Source organism: Hydractinia symbiolongicarpus, chromosome 14 (assembly GCF_029227915.1).
Source record: "Hydractinia symbiolongicarpus strain clone_291-10 chromosome 14, HSymV2.1, whole genome shotgun sequence".
NCBI classification, from domain to species: domain Eukaryota; kingdom Metazoa; phylum Cnidaria; class Hydrozoa; order Anthoathecata; family Hydractiniidae; genus Hydractinia; species Hydractinia symbiolongicarpus.
The window spans coordinates 6,994,390-7,007,184 of NC_079888.1; the positions used below are offsets into that span (position 1 = coordinate 6,994,390).

Here is a 12,795-nt window from a genome sequence, read left to right on the forward strand (position 1 = left end):
GTCTTCTGTCAAGAAGTGTCAGCTATAAAGTGTCCACTTACTACATAGAGGTTTTGTTATGATATTTTGACTGCCATTTTACCTGCTCCTGAAAAAAGTGTTCTTTGTTGAAAGCTGTGCACCCTCGATCCCAGTTTTTTTTTCCTTTCTGATATAAGTGAAGATTTCATCCCACATATAGCGCATTGAAAAGGTAGTGTGCATAAAATTTGACAAAGTATTTAAAGCGATTTCCTGAAAACACGTGGCCACAGAAATCATACAATGATCCTGGTGACGATATTGCATGTAATTCGATCTTATTTTCTGTAGTTAAGAAAGACATTTATTTAATAGACCTTCTTACCCGTGGATGTTTTTGAATGTTTATGCAAAATAATCAGTTTGAAGAAAATTCTAATGTGGAAATATGTTTACTAGAAATAACATGATGTATGGTTGTAAGCTTCGTGAAAAGTTTTAAACTCATCTGACCTTCCCATGCAATGGTCTTTCCTAATTAATAAGCAGATACATGATGATGTGAAGGTTTTATCACGCCAGGAGGAGTGCTCAGGTGATTATGTGGAATCGTTGATCGATAAGCAAGTCATGGTTAAGCGAATAACAACGAAACCCTTTGATGCTGGACATATTCGGTTGACATAAAATTAAGAAGAATACGAAAGAATGTGGTGCGCTGGAAGGAGATCGAAATAAACCATCAACAAAATACTTCAAACTGCAAATCTGATTATATACATTTCTGCAACAAAATTTCTTTAGTGACAAGCCTGTCTGAAGTAAGGAACTGAAGAGTAAGTAGCTACACATCATACAACCATTGTAATTCATTTTCGCGGGGCTCAAACTTTCGTTGATGTCGCAAATTTCTGGTTTTTTAAAATTGATGTTCTTAAAAATTTTGAAAAGCCTTATTCCCGAAGGATTATTCTCGCGCAATATTTCTCTTTTTATTTTGGCAAAAGTTCATGCTGTAAACTTTTACGATTTTCGATGCAAAACTAGAAAACAAACATATGGCAAACAGTAAACCATCGACTTAGAGCTAAGAGTGGTTTTTGTGTAAAGGAATTTTTTGACAAATATATTTTTACCTACACGCAAAAATCTAGCTATACCCAGAAATTTTACGTAGTTTTATCCTTCATTCACGAAAGTTAATGCTTCACTGTATTCTATTTCATTCGCGAAATCAAAACGTTTCTGCCCTCAAAGTATACTTTTCTGTTCGTTCTTATGCCATATTTTCATTATCCGAAATTTATTGTAACATTAGCATAAAAGCACAGGGAGTTTCAATTCCCTTATCTTTATTTTATTAAGATAAAACCGGACTAAAATCTTGACACTTTGGTTACCACAGGAGACAAAAAAATTGTTGGACAATATTTCTTTGATGTAAAAAGCTGTTCGACCTCTTCCTGGCATGAGACTTAATTGGTATTATGTGTTCTCTCGTCCCTTCCACTCATTAATGATGTCAGTATTAGAGACTGTTGCAAAATTTATACAAATATAAAAAAATGTTTTTCTTTTACCCAATCAACAAAATAAACAAAATTTATCAATCTTGTGCCCAGACACAATGGTTTATAGTATTTAGACAGTTAAAAGCAATTTTTTCTGCTATTTTTAAATCACGCATCTACTATTTTCTCACGTTAAACGGAAAGCTGATGTTGTGCTTTCCTAATAGAAAATTAAAGGAACAAGACCTTTACATTTAGCTGTTTTTATTGAAGCATGTCGTTGCTGAATTTTTTTGAGCAAAAATGAAGTGAAATAAAAAAAAATGATTTTAAAACCAACAATTTTAGGATGACTTAAAAGGACGTTTTAAATTTGCGTAATATTTGTTCTGTTTGTAGAGTTCCTCAGACTTTATGCAGGGAAATTTTTCTCTCTTCTTTTCAGCGAAACAAACGAAGCAAACAAACCAATTTTCATTATTTCATTATGTGTAAGAGTCGTAGCTAGGTAATAATTTGTGCGTCGTATAATTTATTGTGTTTTACCGAAACAATGTTGTATTAAAGATACTTAACTCCTATATGTATGGAGGTGAATTAATTGTCTTTAACATATAAACTTCTTGAAAAATAGAAAGTTTATGTTTTGTATTTTTATTTTTTCACATGTGCTCTTACAAAAGTAAAACTCATATTCGGTTTTGCTTTCTTTCTGCATATTTTTTTGAAATAAGCTCTTGCGCGCAGAGGAAAAAGCTTCTACAAAAAAAATTTTGAAAAAAAGCTTTTGTCTGGAGTGATTAAAATGTTTAATAAAATTTTAAAGCATGCAGAAAGTTTGACGACCTCCTTCCTACACATGGCCTTTAAAAAATTCTTGGCTAGTTTATCCCGCCCTCCTCAAATGGAAAATTTTCTGAATATGCAAGTAATGCAATTGGAAACGCGGCTTATTATTTTTTTTATTATTATCTAGATCGGTATCATATTGACATATTTTTTGCAGGAACGCGTAGACTGAATTGTTTTTTTCGTTATGTGTGATATCAAACCGACCGCGGTTTCCAGTTGTTTGCATAAAATAAAAAGGCACGATTCTCCGCAAATCACTTCGCTTTCTTATTCTGTGGTTAAAAAAACCTAGATGGTGTTATTTTGCTGATACCACATACATTGTAAAAATGTTCTTATTTTCTGCAGGGACGAAGATTATGGCAGCAGCACCAGCAGGTTCTACTCATCAAATTTTGATTGATAAGAACGAGTACCAGCTGAAATTGGTCACATTTATCAATGAAGGTGTCGATCATCTGCGGGAAATACTGCATGATCCTGCACGTGGCAACAAACCAAGTGATGGAACAAAATTATATCAAGCACTGTTACCGTATAAGAAAATATTGAGTTATCTTAAAAGAGATCAGCTGGAGATTGTATTTCCACAAAGTCAACAGACAGATTCCAAATTATTTGATATCACTCTTTTATGCAGCATTCTGATAAATTGTTGCCCAAACATACAGGCACCGAATGGAGGATGGAAAATCAAAGAACCACAATCAAATGATATTAGTGAGGGTGCTGATATCATTCGAATACGGAATGCTAGAAATGATGTTATGCATGGAACAGCGTTGAATGTGACGGAATATAATGATTTGTGGAACAACATAGAATCAGCATTGAGAAGGCTTGGCTACGATGTAACTAAAGTAGTAGATTTAAAAACTGGCAGTTTAGAAGACCTAGAGTTGTTTAAGGTTGAGATAACCAAGGCGAAGGTTGAGATACTGAGTCTTAATGTCACACAAAACCAAAACGATATTAAACAGAATCAAATCGGCATCAAGGACAATAAAAAAAATGTGAAACAAAACCATATTAACATAAATAAAAATCAAGGTGACATCTTGCAAAATCGAGTTGATATCGAAGAGAATCAACTTGACATTGAAGACAATAAAGCTGGCATCGAACAAAATCAATTTAAAGTCAAAGAAAATAAAGTTGACATCGAAAACATTCGATATTACATCGAACAGAATCGATATAATGTTGAACAAAATCAAGTTGAAATTGAAGAAAATCAATATAACATGAAAGAAAATCAGTTCAGCATCGAAGAGAATCGAGATGATATTGAGCAGAGTCACCTTGCTATCGAAGAGAATCTAAATTATATTGAACAGAATCAATTTAAAATCGAGGAGAATAAAGTTGATATTAAGGAGAATCAAGATGATATAAAACAGAGTCGTCTTGAACTTCGAGAATGTCAGGATGAAATTGGTTTAAACCAAGTTGAAATCAAAGAAAATCAAACTGTCATCTCAGAGTGTCGAGAAGATATTAAACAGAATGAAGTGTCCATCAAACAAAACAAAAATGATATCAAGTGCATCCAGGAGAACGTTAAACGATTAGAAGATTCTCTTACTTCACACTCGCCTATTCGCGAAACATCTCAGCTAGAACATACTCAAAAGAAACAACCTAGGTATAAGCAAATTATTCTACCTCCTAAATCAATAGTATGTTAATAATGTTATTACAAGGCAGTTTGTTTAATGCAGTACCTAATGTTTTCTGTGTGGAAAAATGATTTTGTCCAACGAAGTTTTTACTTTACTTTTTAGTTTTCTGCTGTTTAAAAATCGCCAAGACAATCTCGTAATACAATTTGAAGATGATTGCCTATCTATACAATGTGTATACGTGAAAGATTTTGTTGGGCAAACAAATCAACTCCATAGAAATGATGACTACATTGTGGAAAAAAGAAAGGCAAGATTAATTTTGATAGTTTATAATCACGAAGATTCTATATGTGATTTACAAATATTAGTAATGGACGATAAACATGAAACTCGATGTGTCGTGATTGAAGGTAGGTTGGTTATACATGTGTATTTTCTTCTTTGTGTTAACCAGAGGAAAGAGAACAAAGAGATATAACACCATATGTGACCCCAGCTTAATATTTTTTTAAAGGAATGAATTTCGTTGAAAAAAAGATTATCCTATGTCTCTAGGCGAGGTCTTAAAACATAATGTTAAAATACTAAAATGAAAAAAGAAGTTTGGATAAGCATGATATCCAACAAAGTGTCTTCAAAACGAATTAAGGCATCCTCAACATTCTGCTTAGTATATCCAGCTTATCAATTAACATTGTTTTGTTCAACGATTGTAAAAAGGTATTGACCAGATATATTTTACAATTTATAATAGATGTTGCAGTGACATGCGCACATGAATGCGTAACAAATCATTTGGATGTCATATCTCACAACAGTGACACGGTGTTCAAACAAATTGAGTCCATTGTAAACACAACAACAGTAGAAACAGCTTTGAAATTTATATGTGGTGGAAAGTTACAGAGAAAGACACCTGAAGAGTATAAAGAATTTGCAAAGGATTACAAGGAACGTTATTTTACACTCAATGACGGACATGTTGAAGATGCACTTCAATTTCCACCGCCGATGTTAAAGCAAGCTTGTTCGTTATTGGCACAGAAGATAAAGAATGTCATGAGTAGATCGAAACATCGTCTACTTACCATATTTACACATTACAACTCTAAAGAACATATCAAATTTAAAAAGCTGGATAAAGAATGTTCTTGGAGTTTGGAAATGGCTCCTGGTGGTACCAACAAAATCCTACTTTTGTACTCCAATTCATTCATAAACATTAGATATACAGAAGCAATTGATGCACTCAATATACAACATGAATTTGGAGCAGGTGAGATTGACTTAAAAGAATTAGCCATCCTTAATAAGAAGTACTTACGAAATGGTAACACTGCATTTTATAACGTGGTAGCTGCGCCTAACTTTGAAGACTTTGAAGATCTATGTATCGATTGCAAGTTATTAGATAAGAAAACACTATCTGTGGATAGAAACATTCGAAGCTTTTTCGGAAATCTTCTGCAGAGGTCTCAAACGAAGAACATTAGCTGCAATAACAAAGAAGAATATAAGAATATCATCAGTGATATTATGTGCTTTATGGCAACACGAAAAGCGCTGTATGCTGTCCCTTCGTTAAGTGATGACATCCACGAGCAAATAAGTTCACTCACATTGACTACACAGCAGCTTCACATTCTACATGATAGTTCAAAGAAAAAGATAATCACCGGTCCGTTAGGTAGTGGTAAGACTGTGTTAGCTTTGTCTCATTTAGAACTGGTCTACGAAAACTCAGAAACCAAATCTGTTATTTATTACGTCATATGGGATGATAAAACATTACTGAAACAAGATGTAATTACCTATGCTACAAAGTTCAATTACAAAGAGAATGTGACAGTCTTGGTTAAAGATATCGTTGAGTTGGCAAAGCATTTGAAAATGTCCAAAGTTCCAACACTTTCCATGTTGATGGTGTCTTTACTTAACAAACACGCTGGTGAAATGCTGCATCTAATCATTGACGAATTAAATGGAGAAATATTTGATATGGAGGAATCTTTATCTTTAAAGCAATACTTTGAAAACGAGACAAAATGGCGAAATTCTGTTGTCGTTTTATTTCCTCAAACTATCGAAAAACATCGAGAATTTGTGTCAGGTTTAACTGTCACAAAGCATGACAGATATAAATATGAAGAAACAGGGATGAAGTTATATAAACTTAACAAAGTGATGAGAACATCTAAGTCAATTTTTCAGTTTTTACGGGCATTTGAAAACGAGATAACAAAATTCAAATCATTAATTAGACATCCAGTTCAACAGAATGAATCAAAAAACGATTCAGGTGATACTGAAGAACATACTGAGATCTCTCAGAATCTGGAACAACATCAGCAAGAGCAACATGAAGTTGTTCTTAAAAAAATCAGGTTAAAGAAGGAAAAGAAATAGGCTTTTGAATTACCATTTGATATTGATGTTGTTGCTGCCGCTATCAATGACGAAGACGATTCCAAAGTTTCCAGAACTGATTTAAAAGTAGAATGCAACTCGGCCGATTCTATTGGTCATAACATCGAAGGGACAAAGCCAAAAATATTACACTTAACAGCAGAGGAAGTATCAGAAGACGAATCTATTGTAATATTGGCTTTGGCATTAGAGGAAATATGTCTGGCTAAGGACACCAAGCGTTTATTTATTTATAACACATTACGTCAGATGCACATACTCCACAAGCTGCTTATTTTATTAGACATGGATTATTTTTGTTATGACGTGTCAACAGATTGGAAGATTTTAGAAAATAATAACACAATAGCTGAAACCCCTCTACAGCGTGTCAGCTACAATATACTCACTACACAGGAGGGAAGTCGTGGTATTGAAGCAGCTGAATGCATCTGCATTATTGATATCTACGACTGCAATTTAAAACATTTAACGTTGGAAGGTATGTCAAGAGCGACGCAAGAATTGCTTCTTGTTTCAACATGCTGCATTACGCAATCAAATATGCCAATATCATCAACTGGGCAAATTATTCGGGAACTATTGTCTGAATATCTCATAGAAAACCGTTTAACACGAGTTGCCAGTCCAAACCCGGAAGAACAATGCACAGTAGATCCAGTAAGTGAAGATAAAATAATTTTAAACGTGAACTCTTTATCTTGGCGTTATAAAGAAATGATGAAGGCTATTGAATGTATAGATGGTCCTCAAGCACCATCCACAGCTACAAACGTGCACGAAATCGTACTGAAAAAGTAGGTAGTTTGCGTTTAAAATGTTGGATTTGTTGCGATAGCAGTTTTGTACACCACAAAATGTTAAATTTTTTGTAACAAAAGTTTAAAAACTACTTAATTAACAAAGAGGAATATTTCTATTTTTATTTTAGTCTTTATCCTCCTAAAAGAGTCAACAATGTGAAGTGTGCGTATTTATCAAACACAACATGTGAAGTAAGCTGGAGAAATGAAGGCTACATTTATACAGTTAAAAAACAAAAAAACAACAGTTCCCTTTGGAAGAATATTGCAAGAAATATAACCTCTGCCAAATATAAAATGGAGGATGTAATAATTGATGAAAACTACAAATTTTGTGTTGTTGCTAGTAATCAAGTTGGTCAATCTGATCACAGCATTGTGTCTTATTGCCACAGGTAAAACAATTTGACATACCTGTCCGTCCGTCCGTTCGTGCGTTTGTGTTTTTAAACGTATGTATGTATTTATTTATTTAGGCCTTTATTTGCGGAAGGAGAAGAAGATGATGAAGATGAAAATATCACTTTTGAAGGTAACATAGCAGTTTACAATATCATTAATTTCGTCACACACACTTTTATCTTAAATCTTAAGGCATCATAACCTCGTCCACGGCGGTTCTTGCCTATCGAAGCAGCAGCGAAGAAGTGCCAGCAGCTTTGACATCAGGCAACAAACCCTGTGAACAAGGTCCCGAATTTAGCAATTTTCGCGAAATCAAGTTCGTGCGCAAATTTTGCGAAATTAAAAAATCATATAGGTGAACGTTTTAATTTTTATTTCAAATAATACAATTTTATAAAAATTTGTATAACGAAGAATTTTAAGTTTTTTGAAATATTTAGCAGTAAAAAAGAAATTGTGAATTATTCGCAATCATTATAATTAGACATTTTGCAAATTGAGCGTAAATTCTGAAAAACTTAAAGCTTGAGGTTTGTAAAAGCAAGTCATCAGTACCATGTACAAGTTAAATAAATTTCTATACGGAAATTCTTTTTTTCATCTATATTATAATACCCGTATACGTCTGTCCGTCCGTCCGTCTGTCACGCAAAATGGTAGCTTAGCTGCGCAGGTAGCGAGACGCACGCAATGCGGTATAAAAAGGACGGGCGAACCCGTGGATTTTTTCACGGGTTAACGACTAGTGTTTTATAATTCTTCAGCTTTGTTTCACAGATATCGAAGAACTGATTTTCAGTGACGATATACGTGAAATGAACCATCTCCTTGCATCTCACCCCAAGATTGTCATTATGAGAGATAACTTCGAACGCACCCCATTGATGTCAATGGTACGTCGCAGCGACAATACAGCAATGGTGGAACTGTTGATCGGATTCGGAAGCGATGTTTGGGCAGAAGATGCAGGGAAAAGTAACAGCTATCATCTGGCATCATGGAGCAGTCATCATAAAGTGCTGAAAATGTTATGCATGTATGATTCATCAAACATCAACCGCGGAGACCTTGAAAATCGCACGCCGTTACATTGGGCGGCATTGTGTGGTAGCTTACAGTGCGTTGATGTGTTGTTACGTCTCCATGATGTTGATACCACTATTAGAGATGCAGATAGACGAACTGCTTCTGATGTTGCTGGAATGTGGAGAAAGAAACATAATCGTCAGAAGATTAGGAAAATGATTACAGAATATGAGGTAAGTAAGATCAACTCTTTCTACATCGAACTTTCAAGACCGGGATATTTTTTGGATATGGAGGATGTTGTGAGGTAGGAAACGATACAGGCAATGAATCAAAGTACTTGTTCGAAATAGAGAGATATTCGAGAGAAGAAGAGTCCACTGTAAAATGTATGGAGGAGTTAGATAATAAAAAGATGAATGTTTATTTCTCCGTTTTTAAGAATTTCCAACATTGCAAACAATCAAATTAGCTACACTTACTCGAACTAAGCTTGACGAACAATGTAATTGTAATGAATAACGTACTGTAAATTTAAACACGTTTTTCTTAGGAAGCGAAGAAATGATGTGATCGGAAAATGAAATAGAATGTTGGAATAGAATGTTGGGTACGCATCATATAAATTTTACTTTATATACAACAATGTAACAAGTATTGTTCTGTTCTTTAGAAGAGGAACGTATGCACATTGTTTTAAACGAAAGTGTTGAATCAACGAGACAAAATACAGATGAAAAATTTGTAGTATTTGTCCATATATTCTCCATATGCTCCATATATTCTATAGTATTTGCTAATGATATACTACTATATATGAAACTTGTAAAAATATTTTTAAAATAATTTGCATAAATATTTGTAACTATTTTTATTTTTCTATTAACAAATATATACAAACAGTTATCTTGTTTTGCAAACTAAACTTTTCTCATGTGGTTGCAGCAGTTGTTCTGTTGACATCGCAACATCATAGGGATTTGTGATGCATACTCAAATGCAGTATGTTGTGGTCAGGAATATATGAAGTTACAGCAGAATACATTTTCCCTTTTTCTTCTTTTTGACCTGAAGTGCAGCCCGTGTTGCAGTTTCAAAAACCTCACGTACACCTTCTTTAGATATAGCAGAACATTCAAGGTATGAAAAAGCTTTAATTTTTTCAGCCATTTCTCTTCCTTGTTCAAATTTCACAGGTCTTTGTCTTATCCTCTGCAATTCTCTTTTTGTAGTTTCGTCATCACGCAAATCTTTTTTATTTCCAACTAAGACAATAGGAACATTAGGACAAAAGTGATTTACTTCTGGAGTCCATTTTTCTGGAATATTTTCTAAACTCTCTGGTGAATCTATGGAAAAGCACATAAGTACCACATCAGTGTCAGGATATGATAAAGGTCTCAATCTGTCGTAGTCTTCTTGACCAGCTGTGTCCCACAATGTTAATTCGACTTGTTTTCCATCTACTTCTATATCAGTAACATAGTTTTCAAATACAGTTGGTACGTAAACTTTTGGAAACTGATCTCTGGAAAACACAAAAAGAAGGCAGGACTTTCCACAAGCTCCATCACCAACAACTACCAACTTCTTACGAATGACCACCATTCTATGTATGAAAAAGAATATAACAACTGACAATTAAACAATGATTAAAATCTTTCAGTCAGTAAACTTTATCTTACAAACATGTGCCACAAATTTACTAGCAGTACTTCAATGGTTATAGCAAGAGATCAAATTATCATTAGCCGAGTCAGTGTAGTTAACGAGCTAGCTAGCTAGCTAATTCTTGCAATTTTGAAGGTCCGACGGTAAAAAAATCTACCATTAATAAAAATTATAGTTCAACCTATAAACTTACTAGCAGTACTTCAATAATTTTAAATTTACATACCTTTGTTAGTTTCACTATGTCGTTACAGTATTTAGCTATGGACCCTCAATAGGTCACCAAAATTTTCATCACACTTTTATGCTTTTTCCGATGTAGATTTCTGATTCCACAACATTACAAATGAAAGTACTTGTTTCAGTTGGACAAGAAAGCGATATTGATTTTTACTCATTATAGTTGTGGCGTTTATATCTTCGGTACAGTTGCTAGCTCGGTGTATCTGAGAATTTTAACTTTAGTAGGCAGAAAGCTATAAATTGATTTGTTGATTTTAAGCCAATTGCATGGTCGTATTTGCTTATGAAGAACTTTTCTTTCGTGTGCAAAAAAAAGCCTATGAAAAAACAATCGAATGTACTTATTCAACACTTCTGATAACAAAACGTAGTGAAATGTTTTTCTGTTTAATTAAAAACAAATGACGTTGTCAGTGTATTTTACTGACTGTGTGCATATTAATATTTGATTGGCTGTTAAAGATAACGAATTGAAATTGTGCTTAATTATGCAATTTTTACATCCGTGACGCGCATAATTACATGAAAGATTATGAATACCATTAAAAGGGCGCAATAAGCAATATTCTTTCTTCTTTACACATCTCTCTAACAATGAATTAGAACAGGAAAAACAACAGTATTGGAGTATTTTGGTATATAGGTACGGGCGGTATATTAGTATGGAGTAAATTGATAGTTGGTACATCGCATGACATATTTTATAGAACATATTTTATATTCATCACAGATCTCTGTACCTGACATTGACTTTTAATCAGTAACTGGATAAAAACCTTTCCCAGTATCCACACGGCCAAACGTGGATTGCATTTTTTGTGCGTATTTTTTAAGAAAAAACCTGTGAAGCTAGTCACTTTACAGTTGTCGATGTCTATTCTGATGCGCATGCGCATAACCCGAAAAGACGGGTTACATTATCGTGCAGAATCCGAGAAGAAACTATGTTTCCAACTTATCGCAGAACGTCGGAAATAGTGCTTCTATTATTTGTTGCGTTAATGCGTTACTTTTCACTGATTCATAAAATTAGAGAATTCAGTTTTACGACGGGACTGATCATGTGGACGAAGTCAACTCTGTGCTGCTACGATATCAAAAAAGCGTAGAAAATTCGTGCGAACAAAGTATATTAAAATTCGTGCGAAAAAAGTATGTTAAAATTCGTGCGAAAAAAGTATATTAAAATTCGTGCGAAAAAAGTAGATTAACAAGCAGCTTAAAAAGCACTGAGAAAACGAAGAAATGAATATCAATATCTAAAAATAAATATCTTTTTCTCCTTCAGATTCTTTTTATCATCTTCAACTCCAAATTATTAATCCATTAAAAAAAAACATTTCGTCACTTAGATAATTTTTACGAGCATCAAATTGTATGTTTTTCTAGGTTTCTGCTTTTTTATTCTGTAAAGCAATTATAATACCCGCACACGCTTGACTGTCATACAAGATGGTAATCGTTATAGCGAAACACACAAAATGTAATAAATAAATGACAGGCGAACCCGTGGTTAAAATAACACAAAACTAGCATGTTTTCTTTTACTATATCTTAGTATTTATTATGAATTTTTAACTCAGTAAATGTTTCAATTCCAATGGAAACCAAAAACAAACATTCATGAACAAAATCCCACAATCGTTTTGATTCGCGAAAAATTCTCGCGAAAAATTCTCGCGAAGTGAAACCTGTTGAGATTCTTTAAAATAAATATCTTTAAAAAGAGGTTAAAAAAGCAGCCTCCGTGCTCACACATTATTAATAACCAGCTACAAACAAGATCACGTATCCTCCACTCAATTTTGCGATGTCTCACGATAAAAGTGCTTGCAGAAAAATGTATCAGCAAAAATTTAATATCAGAAAAGGATCAAAACAGATTACTCATTCTTGACTTCTAATGCTTTTATATTGATTAAATTTGATGCAACTTTATGAATGCAGAAGTTTTTATAAATGTAAAAGTCACGGTTTCAATCAACTCTCATATTTTAAAACCTTTGATATATATATTTAGCGGCCTATTGATACAGCATCTGCTGTGATGCGAGTGAGTAGATAGTTATACCCTATATCACTGACCGACAACGTATTTTATATACTTTTTTCACCGTTTTTTACATAACAATAAACATGAGCTTTGTTGAAGGTAGCTACCTAGACGAAGGCGTTTAGTGCTTACATGACCGTTGTGTAAAAACTTAAGACACATGTAGCGCCCCTTTTGATTTCATTTATCTTATATTCATTTCGAAAAAAGATCACAGG

The 12,795-nt window shown here is 33.7% G+C and overlaps 3 protein-coding genes across 3 annotated transcripts; 2 read left to right on the top strand and 1 right to left on the bottom strand.

The window, feature by feature from the left end:
- Positions 1 to 66: 66 nt before the first annotated feature.
- Positions 67 to 6,357, top strand: LOC130626136 (uncharacterized). Its single transcript, XM_057441242.1, has 4 exons — positions 67 to 797; positions 2,673 to 3,969; positions 4,109 to 4,359; positions 4,704 to 6,357. The coding sequence occupies exons 2-4, from the start codon at positions 2,684 to 2,686 to the stop codon at positions 6,353 to 6,355; spliced, it is 3,189 nt and encodes a 1,062-aa protein (XP_057297225.1). The 5' UTR covers positions 67 to 797; positions 2,673 to 2,683; the 3' UTR covers positions 6,356 to 6,357.
- Positions 6,357 to 9,760, top strand: LOC130626138 (uncharacterized). Its single transcript, XM_057441243.1, has 5 exons — positions 6,357 to 7,173; positions 7,308 to 7,574; positions 7,656 to 7,711; positions 8,362 to 8,843; positions 9,164 to 9,760. The coding sequence occupies exons 1-5, from the start codon at positions 6,626 to 6,628 to the stop codon at positions 9,176 to 9,178; spliced, it is 1,368 nt and encodes a 455-aa protein (XP_057297226.1). The 5' UTR covers positions 6,357 to 6,625; the 3' UTR covers positions 9,179 to 9,760.
- On the bottom strand, positions 9,352 to 10,650 carry LOC130626139 (ras-like GTP-binding protein RHO). Its single transcript, XM_057441244.1, has 2 exons — positions 10,508 to 10,650; positions 9,352 to 10,219 (listed from the first exon to the last, which is right to left on the bottom strand). Exon 2 carries the CDS (start codon positions 10,216 to 10,218, stop codon positions 9,640 to 9,642), a length of 579 nt encoding a protein of 192 aa, XP_057297227.1. The 5' UTR covers position 10,219; positions 10,508 to 10,650; the 3' UTR covers positions 9,352 to 9,639.
- Between the last annotated feature and the right edge of the window lie 2,145 nt (positions 10,651 to 12,795).

Excerpts from the sequence above, each read along its gene's own strand:
- LOC130626136 (XM_057441242.1), top strand. The coding sequence starts at position 2,684 with ATGGCAGCAGCACCAGCAGGTTCTACTCATCAAATTTTGATTGATAAG. Across the intron at positions 3,970-4,108 it reads ACTCAAAAGAAACAACCTAG|TTTTCTGCTGTTTAAAAATC; the intron begins GTATAAGCAAAT and ends TTTACTTTTTAG. Across the intron at positions 4,360-4,703 it reads TCGATGTGTCGTGATTGAAG|ATGTTGCAGTGACATGCGCA; the intron begins GTAGGTTGGTTA and ends AATTTATAATAG.
- LOC130626138 (XM_057441243.1), top strand. The coding sequence starts at position 6,626 with ATGCACATACTCCACAAGCTGCTTATTTTATTAGACATGGATTATTTT. Across the intron at positions 7,174-7,307 it reads CACGAAATCGTACTGAAAAA|TCTTTATCCTCCTAAAAGAG; the intron begins GTAGGTAGTTTG and ends TTTTTATTTTAG. Across the intron at positions 7,575-7,655 it reads ATTGTGTCTTATTGCCACAG|GCCTTTATTTGCGGAAGGAG; the intron begins GTAAAACAATTT and ends TTATTTATTTAG.
- LOC130626139 (XM_057441244.1), bottom strand. The coding sequence starts at position 10,218 with ATGGTGGTCATTCGTAAGAAGTTGGTAGTTGTTGGTGATGGAGCTTGT.